Source organism: Anas acuta, chromosome 1 (assembly GCF_963932015.1).
Source record: "Anas acuta chromosome 1, bAnaAcu1.1, whole genome shotgun sequence".
Classification (NCBI taxonomy): domain Eukaryota; kingdom Metazoa; phylum Chordata; class Aves; order Anseriformes; family Anatidae; genus Anas; species Anas acuta.
The window spans coordinates 518570-538724 of NC_088979.1; the positions used below are offsets into that span (position 1 = coordinate 518570).

At 56.6% G+C, this 20155-nt stretch overlaps 1 protein-coding gene across 1 annotated transcript; it reads left to right on the forward strand.

The window, feature by feature from the left end:
* The first annotated feature begins 590 nt into the window (after window positions 1–590).
* LOC137850039 (olfactory receptor 52K2-like) lies at window positions 591–3384 on the forward strand. Its single transcript, XM_068670272.1, has 2 exons — window positions 591–1577; window positions 3190–3384. Exons 1-2 carry the CDS (start codon window positions 591–593, stop codon window positions 3382–3384), a joined length of 1182 nt encoding a protein of 393 aa, XP_068526373.1.
* The last annotated feature ends 16771 nt before the right edge of the window (window positions 3385–20155 follow it).

The window sequence follows — 20155 nt, forward strand, 5'->3', positions numbered from 1 at the left end:
GCAATTTTGGATTCATAAAACAGAAATAGAGGAGGTTATATATATTAAAAAAAAATAGTAAGTTGATATCATGTAGATGTGTGGATAAAAACTCTCTCATAAGGCAGGTTGTGGAACACATGGCTGGAGACAAGAAACTCTCAGTGCTCTGGGGCTTTAGTTTATCAAGAATAACTCCTTGGTCATAGCAAGTGCACACCTTCAGTGAAATACTCTGCCACAAAGGGCTCTGTGGCCAAGCACAGGAAGGCAGAACAGTGCCAGCCTTTGGACACACACTTGCTGCAAAAGCCAGAGGTTACGCAGAGTGGCTGGGGGGGAATCAGAAGGGAAGGTGGCCCCACATGAGCAATAGGACAGCTTGGACTCTCCGGCGATGAGTCCTCCAGAAAGCACTGCCCACGGCAAGTTTAAAGCCTGACTGTGGGTTACAGGTGCTGAAAGATTTTCCTTATATTGCACGATGCCTGAAAACTGCAGTGTGCACAGCATTACAACCAACCAGATGGTAGCAAAATCCCAACCTTTCTGTCACTGTGTTGCAGGGAATTAAAGTCAGGAACGAATATTTGACTTGTTCCACCTGTGCCATGTCCAGCCCCAACCAAACCAACACCAATTCTTTGCCTTTTCTCCTGACGGGCATCCCTGGCCTGGAAGATCTCCACATATGGTTTTCCATCCCCTTCTGCTTTATGTACATCATGACCCTGCTGGGAAATACCATGATCCTTCTTGCTGTGAGGCTGGACAAAAGTCTCCATGAGCCTATGTACTATTTTATTTCCATGTTGGCTGTCATTGACCTCATCTTCTCAACGGCTGTAGTTCCCAAACTGCTGGGTGTATTCTGGTTGGGTTCAAGGGAGATTGTTTCTGAGGCCTGCTTCATCCAGATGTTCTTCATCCACACGTCCACCGCCGTGGAGTCAGGGGTGCTCCTGGCGATGTCCTTTGACCGGTACATAGCCATCTGCAACCCCCTGAGGTACTCCACCATCCTAACGAGCTCGAGGACCACCCAGATAGGACTGCTGTCCCTGGCCCGGGGAGCTGCTGTCATGACACCTTTAATGTGCCTCCTCACCAGCTTGCCCTACTGCGAATCCCGAGTCATCCCTCACTCCTACTGCGAGCACATGGCCGTGGTCAAGTTGGCCTGCGCTGACCCCTCCGTCAGTGACCTCTACAGCATCATCGTGGCAACGCTGTTGGTCGGGACAGACTCTGTCTTCATCACTTTATCCTATGGCATGATCCTCAGGTCTGTGTTGAGGCTGCCATCCCAAGAGGCACGTCTCAAGGCCCTCAGCACCTGCGGGTCCCACATTTGCATCATCCTCCTCTTTTACATAGGTGGCCTCCTCTCCATGTACCTGCAGATGTTCTCTTTTGGCTTGGCACCTCACGTCCAAGTCCTGGTGGCTGATTTCTATTTGACAGTCCCTCCCATGCTCAACCCATTCATTTATGGCTTAAAGGTGAAGCAGATCCGGAGAGGGATTTTCAGACTGCTGGAGAAGTTGGCAGGACTCGTGTTCTCACATGCTTACAAAGGCAGGCGAGATGCTCAGAGAGCAAGGCACTCCCCAGAAAATAATTTATCTTACCCTAGACCAGGTGTGATGCTAGGTGCAATGAATGCCTGTGATGTTAGGGCAATGAATGCCCCAGAAATGCCCATCTTTCTCCAGTGACTGGAAAGGGAAGCTAGACCAAAGGCTTCCCTTTCCTTTTTTGTCACTGACGTGACAAAAGTTTATTGGTGTCAAACTGATGGCTTGGTCGTGATGGATGCTGCACAACTGTCTCCTTGGCCAATGCACTCGTGTTTTCCAAGATATCACCTGGAAACATGATATCATGGTATCACTTGGACAGCAGCAGCACTTCAGCCACTGCGGTACATGGGGACCCCGAGGTGTCCCCCAGGGCAGGGTGCATCAGCCAGCGAGGACAGCTGTGTCCAGCAAGCAGCAGCGAGGTGACACCGCTGTGCACAGTGCCTCATGTCCCTTGTGGGGGGCATGGGAGGGTGCCCGGACCCCCTCCTTGCCTACAAGGGGTGGCAATGGCTCACCCTGTGTCTTATTCACCTCTCCGTGCAAGAGACATCTGTGCTCCGCTTCTGATCAGGAGTCAGACTGAGGCATCTAAGAAACGGTGCAGCTCCAGGCTCCCTGGGAAGGGGAGGCTGCTTTAATCAATAGCTACAGCTACACATCCACTGCAGCAGCCTCAGTTGTCACCTCCCATGCCTCTGAGTACCCCTGCTGTATTGTCATGATGGGGACCACACGCTCCCCAATGCAGTGCAGCGTGGCAGGGTGAAGTGGTGTAAGCCCTGCTGCCAGTGCAAGGAGCACGGAGCCGACCCGAGCACCAGCGCTGCAGGAATCAGCTGGAAAGGATGAACCCAAAGAGGTTGTGCTCTGCATAGAAGCAATTGCTGATGTGTTTGGTGAGCTCAGAAATCACTCAGAGATCTAAAGTGAAAGCTGTTTCCTATTCCTGACATATCCTGTAGCCACAGGTGCCAAGAACAATCACACGAAATAGCATTACTTCGTTAATTCTGCAAAGAGTGATTGGAGATTTATCACCTGGTTTGGAGAGGGTGGTCAAGTCAGAAATAAGGAAGAGAAAACGGTTCCTGTAAAATGTGATGCATCCATCCATCTTTGCTTCCTTCCTTCCTCTCTTTTGAGATCATCCAAATCTCTCTCTAAACTGACAAACCAGCAGGGTCCCGCTGACATGAATCAGATGGAAACATTTGATATTAATTTGAAGATCAGAGACTTGTTTAAGTTGGAAGTGACATTCAAGATCACTGAGTATAACCACCAACCTGACCATCCCATCACCAAACCATGTCCCTCAGCGCCACATCCACACGTACCCTAAATACCTCCGGGGACAGGGGACAGCCCGTCCCAGTGCCTGACCATCCTCTCCATGAAGAAATTCTCCCTGATGATCAGTTCAAACCTCCCCTGGTGCAACCTGGGGCCATTGCCTCGTGTCCCATCACTTGTCACCTGAGAAAAGAGACCAGCACCTCCTCGCTGCAGCCTCCTTTAAGGTGGTTACAGGGAGAGATGAGGGTCTTCCCTCGGCCTCTTCTTCTGACTGAACAGCCCCATTTCCCCCAGGCCCTCCTCACGACTTGTTTTCCAATCCCTTCAGCAGCTTCGTCGCTTTTCTCTAAACACATTCAAGAAACTCAACGTCCTTCCTGCAGTGAGGGGCCCAAAACTGAACACGGTGCTCAAGGTGCAGCCTCACCAGCACCGCATGCACAGGGAAAATGGCTACGAACATTCAGGCTATGTCCTGGCTATGAGCATTGAGGTGAGGCAACAGAAGAAATGTCTGCCATGAAAAGTGCTTACAACACGAACAGATCTCTTGGAAAGAAGCAACCCGCCACTGGGGGACTCCAGGCAAGCATCGTGCTGACCCTGCTGCAGGGCAGCAGAGCGGTGCATTGGCAAGGACTGGACAATTGAACTTTGTGAAGTGCTCTGACCCCGCTGCAGCCAGAAAATCAGTGATAAGGCAGCACTGATGGGACAAGCCCCAGCTGGGGGCACTGGACACAGGGAAATTGGGGCATTTCTCCCCTGGGTTGCATTTGCCCCAGCACCATGCAGAGGCTGACAAGAGCCCTGCTTGCAAACGAAGCAGGTGCCTTTCTGGGGCTGCGCTCAGCCCATGAGCTGCTCCTGGGCTGTGATTTCTCCTTTGCTTGTTTGCCAGCTCCCCCAGTTGCAGGGACCCCAAACAAAGGGGCCCCTTCCCGTGTTTACCTGCCCAGCTGGCAGGGTGAGCCCTGTTAGCAGCAGCCACAAGCGGCAGCCGGTAGGTGCACTGCAGCAGTAATTAGCCTCAGGACACTTCCAGCTGCTATTAACCATATCTCACTTGATAACTTTTAATTTCTCCTTCGGGTGAAATGTCCAAAGCAAACAACAGCTTAACCCTGTGGCTGCTGGGCAGGGGCAGGTGCCCCAGCAGGGCTGTTAGGAGATGGGTGGCAGGGGGTGACAAGGAGCCCCTGCAAAGGGCAGTGGATATTGGGAATATTTGGATATTAGGAAGAACTTCTTTACCGAAAAGGTTGTGAGGCATTGGGATGGGCTGCCCAGGGAAGTGGTGGAGTCACCATCCCTGGAGGTCTTTACAAGACGTTTAGATGTAGAGCTCAGTGACATGGGTTAGTGGAGGACTGGTTAGGGTTAGGTCAGAGGTTGGGCTGGGTGATCTTGGAGGGCTCTTCCAACCCAGATGGTTCTGGGATTCTGGGATTCAGCGACACCCAGTCCCAGCCATGCGGCCTGCTCAGGGCCATGTGCAGGACCTCGGGACGGCTTGGCCACAGCTCACAGGCAATGCCCAGGCTGCTGCAAAGTGCTCCAGCACCATGGCAAAACACCAAGCTGAGCCTTCCTGTCTCTCAAAATCAGTGCATGCTTTAATCCCAGCCAAATTAACAACCTTCAGCAGCATTTCTTACCCCGCTGCCGCACACGACCCTTTGTGGGATCTGTGCCACAGGGGGTCCCTTTGGAAATGCTGTTGGACTGGGACCCCAGGCAGCCAGTGGTGACTGCCACCAAACAGCTTTTCTCCTTTCACCTTCACATTTTCAGCCCCTAGAAATGCTCCAGCTCCGGGTCTTTTTTTTTTTTTTTTTTTTTTTTTTTTTTTTTTTTTTCCCGAGGGGAAGGTCTCTCCAATTTTCACAGACCTCGGAAAAGTTTGGACTTGGCTGTTGTTTTTTCACACAAGACAGCTGGGTGCCAGGGGACGGCGAGGCACAGCCACCAAAACAGGTATCCCTCTGCGGAGGGGACAGACAGACACAGGGGACAGAGGCGTCCCAGTGCCACCAGTGCCCCTGCAGAGCTGGGGCTGGGGAGGAATGGGGTTATGTGGAGGGGCTGGAAGCAGGGAGCGGGGTCCTGCGGGACGGGGCCCTCCTGCAGTGCAATGAGAGGTGTGGGGACATGGGGACACGGGGATGTTTCCTCTGCCTCTGGCTCCCAGCTCCTGCCAAGAAGCTGATGCAAAATCCCCAGCGAGGCGTCACAGTTGCACACCCACTAATTGGCCCATCCGCAGCCAGCGGGGGGGGGCCTGGGGCCCTGCCAGCGCAGCCACCAGTAATCAATCCTCCTGTGGCCCGTGCTGTAATTACCGTCCAGCTCATTAGCACTAATTGGACTACTCCCAGGAAAGTAGCCTGATGGAAAAAAAAAAAAATAAAACAAACAGAGTTCAATTGCTTTTAACTTTGACTTGTTCAAACGCCCGGAAAGAAAATAAGTGAGAGGGCCCCCGACGCCACGGAGGGACACCCCCGTCCCACAGCCCGACCCTCCCAGGGCCGGGGCCGCGCTCAGGTCCCCCGCTGAGGTGAATGGCACGAGGGCAGGGGGCACAGCGATGCCCCCGCACCCACAAAATCCAGGGCCTGTCCCAGCTGCAGGGGGGGCACGGCTGGGCTGGGAGCTGGTTTCCCCTTGCGGTGCCAGCTTCCCCTTCAGGTGCTGCTCTCAGCAAACCCTTTCAGCTCCTGTGTCCCCAAACCAATGCCCCCTCCCCACTGCACCGCCCGTGCTCAGCATCCCCGTGTCGCAGGGACCCGTCCGCACCCCGCTCCCCTGGGGTCTGCGGCTGTGGAGCTGCTTTGGGAGCACAGCCAGAATGGGCCCGAGGTGGCCTGGGCTGGGAGGGGGGGGTCTCCCTGCCCCGGGGGGGGTCTCCCTGCCCCTGTCCCCGCTCCTGAGCCCCGCAGAGCACTGCATGCGCTGCCAGAGGCCCTTGCCTGGTGTCCCCAGGCCTTCGCTGAGCTGGTTCAAGGCCATTTCCTGACAGAAAGCAAGCTGCTCTGCAGGCCGGGGCGAGGTTCTCCAGGGCCATGGGGGTGGCAGAAGGAGCTGAATGTGGCAGCAACAGGTCCCTGGGCCACCACCCATCCCCATCCCAGCTGGTGGGCCAGGACAAGTGCCACCAGGTCCGAGCAGCAGAGGAGTGGCCCAGGGGACAGGACGGGATGGGCAGCGGTCAGGGAGAGGGTCTGCATTGCCCCACACCCCCTTCTTCTGCATCCCCCTGTGGGGGCACAACCCCAGAACCAAACTCCCTGGGAGTGGGGTGTCCTGGTATCCCCAGAGCATTTTAGCCTGGGGGGCACAGAGGGGTGAGACCAGAGGATGGTCAGAGGGGCTGCAGGGAGCTGTTGGCTGAGCCCCCGGCAGTGTCCACCCGTGAGCTTCCCCAAACCATCCCTTCGTGCTGCACTGGGCCCAGCCAGCAGGAGCCCTGAGAGCCCCAGGGCTGGTGCAGGCCGCAGGGGGGTTCCTGGTGAAGCCATTTGGCAGTGGGACAGCCGGGGGCATCCTGCGGGCCCCCACAGCCCTACACAACCAACTCACTGCTGCTGGCAGCAAACTGGCCCTGGGGTGTGTCAGAAGCCCCTTGTGCTGCCCCCGTGGTGCTCTGAAGGTGCTCTGAAGCCCCTTCCACGCTTGGAGAGGGGACACCACGGAGGGACAACACCGCACACCCCCTGCACACACACACCCGTCATGAGCCACAGCACACCCGGAGCCCTGGCAGAGGGGCATGGGTCCGACCCAGGACACCAAATCCCCAGCCCCACAGCAGGGCCATGCATGGCCGAGCAGATCCTTTCCCAGCCCCAGGTCTGCCCCGCAGGCAGGGGGGGACTGGGGGCAGCAGGAGCGTGCCCTGCCCGGGCTGCAGGGGCAGCCAGCGAGGGTCCCTGGGGATCCTGGGCAGTTTGGGGCAGAGTTTGGGTCTGTGCGTGTCCGGCACTGCCCTGCTCTGCTCCAGCAGCTCCCTGGTGGGCCTCAAGCACCCCCTGTGGTCGCACTGCTGGGGTTGGGGGGCCGCAGGGCACGGGGGCCGCGCTCCCCCCTGATGCAGCCCCCGCAGCGAGGGGGAAGCCCTGGGAGCACCGCCGGGCCCGGCACCCGGCGTGGAGCGAGGGAGGCACCTCCTGGCCAGCAGGCAGCACTGCCACCCCCTGCTCTGTCCCCCCCTGCAGTGCCCCCTCCCCTTCCCAGAGCGTAGCCCAGGCTGTAGCAAGGCGGGGGGACTCCATTCACGCAGCCCCTGCTGATGGGGAGGACCCCCAGTGCAAAACAGCACCCACCTCAGCTGCAAACAAAGCACCAAAAGGCATGCCCTGATCCTCCCCGAGAGCGTCCCAGCCGCTGCTGTGACACCGGGGCATCGCAGCCCCATGAACATCTGCCAGGCACCAGCACGGGGGCTTCAACCTGGACTTTGCAAGCAGAAAGTGTCCACAGCAAAACCTCCTGCTCTGACACTGCTCCAGCATCACCTGTGAGCATTTGGGTGTCCTCGTGCCCTTTCCCCAGTCTCCTATCACACACGTGTCTGCACTTTTATTTTTCCCCGGGCTGTTCCCAAGCCCATGCATTGGACTCTGATGCCATTTGCAGCAGGAGCATTGTGTCCTCCTGCAGCAGTGCTGCCCCTGCACCGTGGCTGGGACCTGGCTGGGAGCTGCTCCTGGGTGCAGATAACAAACAGGGCAGGGGCAGCTCTCCAGGAGCCTTTCCTGGTGCTGGCTGATGGGCTCTGCTCACCGGGCTTTATGGGTCTGACCAGGATCAGCCCAATGAGGCCCTGCCTGTGGCTGGGGCTTTACCTGCTCCCACCATACCGTGACATTGCTTTGCAATGGACCCCCCCATCCCTGGAGCAAACCTGGATGAGATATCTCATGTCGTGCTGGTCTTACCTGCCTGATCACCCAAGGCCCTCACTGATCCCTGGGATACATCATGCAGGGTTAAATGCAAACAGCAGAGGAGCGATGCAAAAAAAAAAAAAAAAAAAAAAAGAGGCTGAAGGAAACAGCCTCAGCTTCCATGGAAACAGAGGAGCACACAGAATTCGGATTTCAGGTGCAAATCAGGAGCCCTTCCCTACAAGTACCAGAGTGGCCCATGTCATGCAGACACGGTGCTGCCCCGTGATGTCCACGGCTCGGCCACATCCCCCCCCAGGGCCAGTGCTGGGGGAGCCACGGCTGAGCTGAGCCCCTGGCTGAGCCCAGGCGAAGCCCTCGCTGGGCTGGGACAGGGATCTCATGGGGTGTGCAAACTGCCAGCGGGCACCCAGCACCCATCCCAAGCGCTGCCTCCCTTACTGTGGCTCTGCTGGGTGTCCCCACAAGGAAGCTGATGGTTTGTGCCCAGCTCAGAGTGTAACAGCCGGCATCCCCATGCAGCACTTGTGCAGTGCTTTGGACCTCCGTGCTGGGCTCCTTGTTATTTCTCATTGCTGCAGTCTCTGGCTGTTTTTCTGCTCTGGAAGCATTGGAAGCCATGAGCTTCTCTGGGTCAGCCCAGCACCTCTGGGGCAGGGGAGGACGGGGAGGTCTTGGTGCAGCAGCAGAACTGCCCAACACTGGGCTGGCAGAAATGCACCGAGGAGGATGGAGCAGTCATGGGGCTGACGACAGGCACTGCTCGGGGTGCTCAGCAGGACAGGGACCTGCTCAGGCTCTCCAAGTGCCATGGGGACACGGGGATGTCCACGTACCATCCACCACTATAAGAAATATCTCCCTGGGCTTGTTGGTAAGAGGGCATAGGAGAGTAGCTGAGCCAGGCACCCAAGTGGGGAGATGCTCAAAGCCCAGCAAGAAGCTGAACAGCAGCTTGGGGGTGTGCTGGTGCACAGAGGATGAAGGGCAGAGGACAGACCTGTGGGCCAAGGAGTCCCTCTCCAACCCGAACACCCTGCGTGGTGGTGGCCTCCTGCACAGGGATCCAGCGAGAGGCCACAGCCCCCGAGGGCTCTCTCGTTTTGGTGCCTTCCTCCTGGGGGCTGAGACTGCAGCGCTCGGACTGGAAAGCAAAGCAGAATGGACAAACTTAGGAAACTGGGCTTTGTGCAGGTGTTTCCCATGTGGACTCTTTGATGCCTGTCCCCACGAACCCTGCTGGGGTTCCAGGCATCTGGGGTTGCTCCTCTCCACCTCCTTGGCACCAGCCAGCAGGCTCCAGCGCTAGGAGAGGGGGGCAGCAGCACAAGCCCAGGGGCACTGCTTGCTGCAGGGCAGGGACTGAGCAGCAGGCACGGTGCCGACCCCCCCCAGGCGCTCCAGCCCCACGCTGCACGGCCCAGGACCGGCGCTGAGCCATGGGCTGGGGGAGCTCAGCACCAGAGCCCTGCAGAGCTGGTCCACGGCCAGCATCTCCGCACCCCAGCGACCACACAGAGCAAGGGAGCAGTGTTTATTAATCTCCTGAAATCCTCAGAGGAGAACTAATGAGTGTGCCTGCCTGGGAGAGAGCAGCAGCAGCAGCACAAGGAGCTGCTGATGTCTTATTTCAGCCCCGGGGCCCCGCAGGCTGTGCAGGAAGGGTCCAGCTCAGGGGACAGCGATGCCCTTTCCCTTTGGGGTCTGCTTGGGGCGAGGCTGCATGAGGGAGGGCTGGGAGAGCCCAAGGCTTGTGGCACCACTGCCTGCGTGTGTCCCAAAACCCAGGCTGGAACAACCCTGGGATGCCGCTGGGTCTGTCCCCGTGCCCCAGCACAGCTCTCCTCACGGCTGGTGGGGTTTAGCTGCTCTTTAAACATTTTGCAGATGTTTTGAGAAGCTCCCGTGCCTTTAGCCTGTATCTCGCCTTGCTGTTAAAGACATTCTCCTGCTCTCTCTGCAAGAGTTTCTCACGTGATGATCGATTTTGTATTTTACCTCAGTCTGCTCCAGACTAAATGCCACCAGTTCCCTCAGCCTCTCCTTCTGGCCGTGTTTTCTGGGCTCCTGATGATTTTTGTCCCTTTCCTGTACCACGTCGCTCAGTGGGCGCTGCTGGTCTCGAGATCCCAGCCGGGTGCCCCTTGTGCTGCAGACCCAGCTCTTGGCACGTCCAGCTGGGTGAAAACGATGCTTTGCCTAAATATCACCTTTCCCAAATGACCAGCACCTGGTTTTAATGAAGTGTTTGTGCCTTGTTTGTGCCAAAGGTTTGTGCCCACCACCCAGCGTCGTTGTCCATCCAGCCCTCCCAGCCCCTGCGGCACAGCCCCGGTGCCCTCTCTGGGCACGGAGGGCCACCCAGATGCCCTGGTCTAGCAAAACCCCGGCGCTTCCCAGATTCCAGCCTTTGGGCCAGATCCCCCCCGCCCAATTCAGATACGAGGAGGAGCAGGACGGCCGGCTCCGAGCCATTGCAGATGCTCTGGGACACTTTGTCCCTGCAGGTGCCCCTTCATCAGGGATGCGGGGGCACAGGCCAGCTTCTCTCCGGGGTCGGTGCTTAACCAAACACCTCCCTTTTCTCTGCAGCAAGACCAGCAGTTTTACCCTCACTTAGTGGGAGAATTTTCTTCATTCTAGAAAATTCATTTCAGGATATTTTCTTAATCTATCTTGCTGTGTTTTGCCTCAGCCTTCACCCTGCAGTCGGGATTTTTTCCTGAGCTTTCCTTGGGCTTTCCCAACCCTTCCAGTTGTATTAATGTCAGACTGAGCATTCACCACCTAGCTCTCCCCTTCCCATTCTGATTGTGCATCAGACACAGAGGGAGGGGGTGGTTACAAATCCCCTGCCTAACCGGGATTTGATTTTTGCCCAAACCGTGCTCCTCTGTGACTCATCCAGAAAATGACTGCTGGTGTGATGAGAATAACCAGAGCTGAGTGGGAATGGGGTAAAACCCAGCAAGGGTGGCCCAAAAGGAGCTGGTGCCAGACCAGCTGGGTTTATGGCTGCTGGCTGGGGGCACTGGCCAGCCACGACCCCGGAAAGCAGCAGATGGCTCGGGGCAGCTCAGGAGGAGGAGGTGGGACCTGTGGAGACATCGGCAGGGCAGACGGTCTCAGGCAGCACCGCCAAGGGATGCTCCAGCCCCAGGGAGCACACGGGTGGACACCCTGGGGCTCAGGACCAGCCTGGTTTGCTGCGGTCATTAAGGGTTTATCATAGACTGCAGGGGCAGTGAGAGCTGCTGACAGCCCACAGCTGGGGGGCCTCACCCAGGCTGCATCACGCAGGACAGGAGGGAAGCCTCCAGACCTTGTGATGGTGTCCAGATCGCCAGCAGCATCTTTAACAGAAGTGGAGGAAGAAGCGATTGCTGGAAGTCCTTGATGCGATCAGCCTTGAGCCCTTCTAATTAATAGTGCTGCCTCGAGCACCGCGAGTGACTCATGGGCCACTTAATCCCCCGATGCTCCCCGTTCATCCCTTGCAGGCTCCTCACCAGGGCTGCTTGCTGCACCTTGGAGAAACCCACCTGTGGCAAAGCCCCCACACTCCAGTGGAGGAACACATAATCCTGCAGGAACAAACAGCCGGTTTCCTGGCCAGAAACCTGCCTCCTGTGAAACCGAGCTGGCAGGCACGGGCTGTATTTATAGCCTCTGGCTGCGTGTTGGCAGAGTCCCCGGTGAGCTGCTCCTTCCCACTCCTGGAGCACACCCGGAGCTCCGGGGTCTGGCTGCACACGAGCAGAGGTCCCAGGCTGAGGTTTGGGATGTCCCGAGGGAGCAGGGCTTGGGGCTGCTTCTGTTCCTAAATCCCAGAGCCAGCTCTGCCTCCATCGGCACTGCAGCACTGAGCACAGGCAGCTGGAGAGAAATGCAGATTTCAAGCACTTGTTGCAAAAAAAAAAAGGGGGAGGACGCATCAGGGAGCCCTTTGATCTGCTGCTTCCAGCCATCTGATGGCCAGCGCTGGGTTTCACGTAGCTGATGCTGTCCTGCAGCCCCCTCGGTCAGACGTCAGCCTTTCTCCTGCACCCACACCATCCCACGGGGCTCAGCCTTGCTCCCGCTGCTGGCTGGGCACGGAGCAGGAGGGGGTCTCAGCAATTCTGCCTCTCCCCAGCATCACCCAGCCAGCGCCTGCCCCAGCCACCAGGCTTCTTCTGCTCCTTACAGAAGATTTTCTCACCACCCATCTTTTCTCCCTTTCCCTTGCCCCCTGCCTGCTCTTTTGGTGTGCACTCATTCACCGTCTCCCCCTGTTTCATAAGGTTCATGTTTAAAACGAAGCTTTTTGGGTCGACACCAATGGGAAGCCGCATGATGCCACACAGACTCAGATCACATTTCCCTGCCGAGCTCAAGGGACCAATGCTGCCCAAACAATGTCCTTAAAACTGCTCACCCCTTATAAAGCAGCCTTTACAGATGCCCCCGAGCATGGTGCCAGCAGCTGTGATACGAGCTTTGTTCCCAGAGCTGGGGACAAAACCACTGGTTCCTGGTCAAGGTGTGGGGCTGCCTCACTGCTGCTGTGCCGCGGTCCTCCCCGCGCAGAAGGAAAGCCCCGGCCGTGGTACCAAGAACCCTGCAGGACGTGACTCCTTCCTTTTGAGCAGGGCTGGAGCTCAGCTCACAGCAGGGATGTTTATTTTATCAAGGAAACAGCAGAGTGGACGGGATTTGCTCAGACAAACACACAAAAGCTGGGATGCTTCTGTCAGCACTGAATCAGTTTGATGTCCATCTCGCTGCTCCGAAATGGCTTTCCCTTGATATTTGTGCTCGTTCTTTGCTAGCACTCAGGCAGATTTCCATCCTGCCCGAGCAGGCAGCAGCACACGTCTCCAGCTCAGCTCCCCCGATGCAGCCCCGGCCCTGGGAGCGCAGCCCCCGAGCACCAGCAGCACCCCCTGCGCAGGCAGCGCTCCCGGGACACAGGCAGGGGAAGAGGCAGGGGATGGAGGCAGGAGATGCCCCACGCCTCCCCCAGCGCTGCTGCACCACTCGTGTGCGCTGCTGGTGACTTCTGAGAGCCCCAGGACGGGGGGCTGGCCAAGCCAGGGCTCCAGACCCACAGCACAGTGGATAATCCCCTCCAGGAACTGATTCAGATTCCCAAAGCATCCTTTGGCCTCTAGTAAGGCCAAAACGATGCTCTGAATAGCTCCTTTTGTGCTGCTGTAGCACTGGGCTGGCTTCCTTACCCTGAACAAGACGTGTGCCCGAGTCACGGCACCTGAAAGCTGAGGGCAGACAAAACCTTACGGGACAGTGACCGGGGCACTTCAACACGAGACCACAGCCAAAGGGAACGTGCAAATAGGGTTTGCTGAACACCAGCCTGGTGGGAAAAAAAAAAAAAAAAAAAGAGGGGTTTGTGCCCTGGAAACTCCCTGAAATTAATGCTGTCCCTGGATCAATGCTCATGCAAGAGGCAGCACTGCCCAGGATTCCAAAATACCAGCATCTCTCAGATCTTGTCTGACTTTGTGCTGACCACGTAAATTAGCCAAACTGGCCCTGTGGCCAACTGGCAGGCTCTTGTTATGTCCCCACGCTAAAAACCTTCTGGACTCAAAAATCAAGTGGCCACACTGAAAACACCCCGCCAGCCCCCCAAAAGCAAGCCCAGGAATTGCTTGGGGTGTGTGGCTGTTGTCCAAGCCGTGCCAGGGGACACACCAGGAATTTAACGTGGGGACAGTCCGGCTGTAACGCCCTGGACCCGGTGCAGATTTATTTTTCTGCCACTTGCTTGGCATTTTGGCTCCCACCATCCCGAGCTGCTCCTAGCAGTATAAGTGGAGAAAATGGAAAATTGGGTGGTTGTGCTGTGTGCACACCCAGACTTGCTCTTCCCCTCACAGAAGTCACCTGCTTGGTGTCTTCCTGAGAGCCCTGCTCTGAGCACGATGAGATGGAGAGGCCGGCTGGTTTGGGGTAATGCCCAGCATAACAAGCGTTTTATTGCAGGGGAAGAGATGTGCAGCAGGAGGAGCCGTGCCTTCTTCCTTCGGGCCCAGGAAGGCTGAGCCCTGCCAGCAGGTTGATGCTGGCAGGGAAGCAGCCGGGGTCAGCCAGCACATCCCAGGCTGAATTACAGAACCAGAGGATCACAGAATTCCTCCTGGCTGGGTTCCCTGGGGTGCACACGCACAGACGGCTCCTCCTCATCCATTTTTTCTGCCTGCACCTTCTGATCATCACGGCAAACCCCGTCCCCATCTGCGCTGAGGGCGCAGGAAAGCCTCCACCCCCCCGGACCTGCTGATTGCTCTGATCTCTGCCTCTCCAGCACATCTCTGCCCAGGCTGCTGCTGGGTTTCCTCTTTGATCTCAGCTCCATCTCCCTGGGGGCTGCCTGGCACAGATGTTCTCCTGTTGGATTGTTCCGTCCTCACGGACAGGTCTGTGGCCATTTGCAACTCACCAGGGTGCACAGATATCATGACCCAAAAATACCTGTCCTGGTGAACCTGGCTGCGGTGCTGAGGGGAAGCTCCTTCACCAGCCCCGTGGTGGTCCTGGTGTCCAAAGAGCACTTCTGCCACTCTCGTGTCATCAAACACTTTGCGAGCACAGCCCCGGTGAGCCTGTCCTGCAGGGACATCCCCAGGCATCCATAGGGCTAAATGTGACAATCATCTTCAGCTTAGGCTTCCTCCTGACATCCTACCCCAGGACAATCCCTATTACCCTGAGAACTGCCTCGGGGAAAGTCAGGCGTGAAGCTCGCCGTGTGCCACTCACCCCATGGCCATCCTGGTGACTGCTGGTCTGAGGACCACAGGCACCAGGGAGCTCCTCTCAGCACTCCCAAAAAATGAGGTTGGGTGTCAATCCCCTTTAAGCCAGCAGCCACAAGCAAGTGCAGATACCGTCTGCCTGTGCAGATGCTCAGCATCCTGCTCGTCACCATGGAAATGGAGCTCTGAATACCCCCTGTCAAAGGAGAAGAGAGGTTCATGACAGGCGACAGAAGTTAATTGTGAAGGCGAGGCAAAGGCAAAGCACCAAACAGAGGCTGCGTGTGCATGTGTGAGCAATTTCCCGATTCTCTGGACCAGCCAAACACTGCCAAGCTTCGTCAGTTCTCCTCCACACTCAAGCTGCCCCGACAAGCTTATGCCGGTCATTGCCACCTGAATTTGTGTTACCGGGCACACAAATTTAGGGTGAGGGATTCGGGGCTGCCTACCCACGCGCTCCCTTCACCGAGCAGGGGGACAGGAGGGTGCAGTGCCCAGGTCAGTGATGCAGGATGAGCACCCCAAAATCAGCCTGATGGCTGTAGCACAGACTGGGAACCGCAGGCTTTGGGTGCTGCATCTTGTGGCTTTTCTCTGTCCCAGCCCAGTGGCAACAGAGACAACCTGCCTCGTCGAAACGGTCCCGCTGGAGATGCTGCCAGCTGGCCCCAGTGTGCTCCCCAGTCCGACCTCCTGCTCCTGAGAGCCCTTCTGGGCCAAGGCTAACTGGAGGACAGACACGACCCTGCCGGCAGGTATCCCTCAGGTCAGGAGGGGATCTGGTCCCCAGCGCCCTGTCCCAGGTCCCTCAGTGCCCAAGAGTGAGATCCCCAGCAATGCACCGTGTTGAAAAGCTCCTTTCAGGAACACAGGATGAAAATGTTGAGCTTGTGTCAAGTGGAGAAGCTCAATGAAACCTCTTCTCCCCAGTTCCTTCGCTTTGGTGCCTAGGCAAATCCAAAAGAGCCTGGCAGATGCAGGGACAGAGCGTGGGACGCCCAACAGCCCGCAGCCCATGCCCCTCCGGTGCTGCCGGCGCCCTTCCCTCACCTGGAACCGCACCACACTGGGGGCTCCTGGCCGGGGGCTCTGCCCACCTCTGCTGCTCCAAAAACCCCCAGTTGGGCCAGGGCAGGGGCCTCAGCTCCAAGAGATGCTGCAAATGCCCAGGGAAAAGTGTGCTGGGCCTGGCTGGGCTGGAGTTACCAGTGACCCTGGACAGGGTCAAGCATCGCTCGGTGGGGGGAAGGAGAGAGGAATTTCTGCCCAGCAGGGTAAAACCACCACAAAAAGAAGTAGGAAACAGGAGGGCAAGACACCAAGTGCTGTGCTCCTTCTTTGTCACCTCCCAATCCCTTTAGCTCACCAGCTCATGGGCTTCTTGAGCCCACCTTGCCCTTCTTCCCCAGGGAAAGCTCCATTCTGTTAGGTGCCCAAATGAAAAGCATTGCAGAAATAAAGTGCTGCAGTGACCGTTCCTGCAACACCCTGCAGCAGGCAATGAACAAAATACACGGCCCTGCTAATGCCAAGCTCTTCTTACTCACAGGAGGAAACTGCAGTTCTAATTGGTGGTAAAAACACAAGTACTGAGCGTGCTTCGAAGCTTCTGCACCAGACCACGCTGCAGGAATCCATTCAGAAGAAACCACACGGGCACCTGGAAGGGGGAGGCAGTGCCGAGGATCCTGAGCACTCCCAGGCAGAGTCAGGGGACTCCGAGCAGCTCGGAGGGGATTGCAGAGAGCTGCCTGGCTTAGTCCAGAAACGCGGCGTTTCCTATCCAAGTAGCTGCAAAACAGCAGGAGGAGCTGGCCATGGATGCATGGGGCTTTCTGTCGGCAGCTTTAAAGCCTTTGAACTCTCAGAGCGTGTTGTTTTTCCTGTTGAAACAAATGTTTTGGTATTTTTAATCTAACAAATAATCAATGTTACAAAAAAAAAACGTGTGTACAGCCATAAGAGACAGCCCAGGACATCCACAGGGCCATAGGATAGCTGTCCATTTTAGACAGTGACCTCTGCCAAAAAAAAAACAAAAAAACAAAAAAAACAAACAAAATAATAATAATAATAATAATAATGCAGTGTATTGAAGTCCAGTATAACTACATGTATATAACAACTGTAACAACTGCAAGCAAATGTTCTTAGTGCACAGGACACTGATGGACCCCAGTTGCTGCCTGTAGGAGCTGGGGGGGAGCTCTGTGACTCGGCTGATCTGGGATCATCCCCGCAGGACGCACACGGAGGAGCACAAACTCCCAGGCAGCTCTGTGCTGACCACCACAGTCCTGTCAGGAGCCCCTCAGCCTCAGCCTTGCACCCCAAAACCGATGGGCTGTGGGAACCTCGGGATCACAAGGGCTGATCCTGCAGTCAAGAGCACGCTCTCAGTCTGCACAGCAGGAGCTGGTGCATCTTACCAGCAAAAATAAAGGAATGACTCTCAGACCCAGCCACCTCAGCATTCCCTTCCAAAGCTGCCCCCCTTTTGCAGTCCCAGCACCCTGGCAGAGCAGTTTGAGCAGAGGCAGAGGTGGCTGTATGGCCCCGGGCTGCCCTGCTGGGCGAAGAAGTGGGCTGCAAAGCCAGGCAGGGACCCCTCCAAAAACACCCTCATCCTCTGGGACTCCCCATGCTGTGGGAACCTCAGGCTCTGCCCTTCCTCCCTTTCTTCGCATCCAGCAGTTATCCATGCAGTCAGGGTGGGGAAAAGCCCTCGTGGGCATGGCAGCTTCACCTCCCGCTGCCACAGGGCTCAGCACGGGGCTGCCACCGGTGCCATTTGGTCCTTGCCACCATGCCAGCACCTGGCTCTTACCCTGCTGCCAGCACCAATGCTGTGCAGCTGCCCAGTGCTCACCCTGCACTGCCCAAGGATGGGGCAAGGTGCAGGACACCATGGGGACATCCCCGTCCCACAGCAGCAGCTGGGGCAGCCTGGGCAGCCCCGACCTGTGGCTTGCACCACAGCCTCCAAACCCTCTGTGCCTCTCCAGCGCTGCCCACTCCCAGCAGGAGTTTGCTGAGAGCCACGAGCACTCGGTACCACGGCTGGCTCCAGCTGGGCAAGGTCAGAGGACAGAAGTGTGATAATTCGGGTCTTGAGAAATGTGGCCAACCAAGGGAGGAAAGGAGCAGGACCACACAGAGACCTTGGTGGAGCAGAGAGCCAGAAACAGCACAAAGGAAGGACACTGTGCCCATGGTTGCTGTTTCCTCCCTTTCCTCCCCGCTACCTCATTTTGTCTCCTAAAAGCCATTACAAACCCTCTGTCATTGTATTCCTGCTCGGCATCTGAACCTGGGATGAAAGGAATGAGAAGTTCGATGTCTGAACACCCGCATTGTGTCTGCCACGCTGAGGAGATGAGGGTTGCACAGGAAACACGGAGAGCAGGAGCTGACGGTGCTGCAAAGTGAATATTAAACAGAACTGGCTGTGCAGCAAAACTTTATGCTTGTTACTGAGTTTGACTTCGATGCCGGTGGGGAAAAAAAAAAATAGGCAATGCAAGAGCTGCAGGGAATCAGCATCTTGCCCCAGCAAAAACCCCTCGGTTTTTACAGAGCACGGGTGAGTTCTGGGCAGAGACAGCGCAGTCTGTGGGTACTTTCTGTATTTGCCATCTGATATTCTCAGCAGTGTCTACAGAAGTTCATTGGACACTTCCCATAGCAAGAAACTGATACATTAAAAAATGTCATTTTTTAAATAAGAAACTTAGATAGGGAAGAGACTTGGGGGAAAAGACAAGCTCCTTGTTTTCCTGCTGCATTGCGGCTGCAGAGTCAGGAATCTCAGTTATGCTTTGCTGCCATAAATTAAGAGGCATCAGCTCAAATACACAGAGGCAATAAGAAAAGGGAAAAAAAAAGCGAGAGCTCCTACAGCTCTGAGTGGCACAGTCCTCCTGAGCTGAGCCTTACAAAAGCTGCATGACGGAGTGAAACCCAGGACCGAGGAGCTGAGGAGGGCTGCAGGAACAGGAGCAGAATTCAAACCACCTTGGCAAATGGGACAGGTAGCCTGCAACCCACTGAGTGAAACCCAGCCCAAACCAGCAGCAGGTTCCTCACTTCACGGGGAAACCAGAGCACAGCTCCACAGCCAGAAGCTCCCGGGTAGGCAGAGGGGTGCAGGGATGGGTTGGGCTCGGAGCAGATCACAGCCCCCAGGAGCCAGCAGCGCCGTGCCAGCTCCAGAAGACATCCATCTCCTCCCGAAGCTGTGTAAAGGCAGCGCTGCACACAACACCCGGGTGTTGGTATTCAGCTCTGCTTGACGCTGGCGTGATCCCAGCCAGGTACCGCACCAGGGCCTGGGCACCACGGTTTGAGACAGGCAGGCACGGAAAGAGTCCGGCTGAACCAGATCAATAGGAAAATCATGACACGTGGGAAGAAGCAAAAGGCCGGGTTTGCTTCCTGAATAAACAGGGAGCTGGGAGGGGGGAGCAGCCCCCCTGCTGCCAGGAGCTAAGAGGCTTTTCTGGAGAGCGGGGATTTGCTTCTCTCCATGGCTACCAAAGGAAGGATGAGCAGCTTAGTCTGCAGCACCGACAGATAATTCAGCTGGGAATTGGGGGAAACTCTTGAGTGACAGTAATGAAACCCTAGGAGCAGGGATGTTGTGGAGCATCCTTTGCTGGCGGCTGTGAGGAGCGGGTGAAGGCAGCAGCTCTCAGATCAGCCGGGTGCTGCCGGTGAGTACAGCTCCTGCAGCCTCATGGCCATGGTTTGGCTGCTCGGTGTGACACCGTGCACAGTGTGCCCCCGGCTCTCTGAGCTGCATCACAGCGTGAAATCCCCTCTGGGAGATCCGAGTCAGAAGCCATGGGACAGAAGCAAGCATGAGGACAAGGCACCTAGCAGGAAAAAATGCGTGAATAAATAGGCTACGAATAAAACCCTCCTTTTGGTTCTGGTTCCAGGCTGTCTATGAGGCACCGAGAGCCTGAATCAGCCTGCCACTGAGTAAGAAGGACAGAAATAATCCAGAAAAGACGGTTCTAGGCAGGCATAGGAAGTGTTTAGGAAGCACGTCCCTTGCCAGCTTTCCCTGGGGTTGCAGAGGATGGAGCCCTGCTCCCCCAGCTGCCCCTCCAGCCTGACCTTCTGCACCACAAACCTCCAGCAGATCCCTCGCTAAGCCCCACGGATGCTCGCAGAGTACCTCACTGAGGTGGAGGTGTGGGATTAGGTAGGATTCCTGCTCTGGATGAATCTCGAGAAGTTTACTTACAAAGCAGTTTCCTCCAGGATAGGTTACTGAGGAATGGGGTAAGGTTACAACACAGGAGAGATCCTGGACTGGGAGCAGCAGGGAAATAAACAAAGATGCTCGGATTGCAGGCTTTAGGGACAAAACCTGAGCAAGACCCCAGCCAGGATGGTCCAGTGACAAAACCCACGAATGCCTGAGTGTTTCTGCAGGAGGCTGGACAGGACACAGCTCGGAGAAGGAAGGGATGGTGGCGAGGGCAGCAGCCTGGGATGGGTGTGAGCCACGCTCACAGCTCTGGCTCAGGTCCTTGTGCACGACCAGGGGCAAGCCACAAAGTGCTGTGGGTGCAGCCTCGAAACTGGCATAAGCTAGCCCAAAATCCCGCTG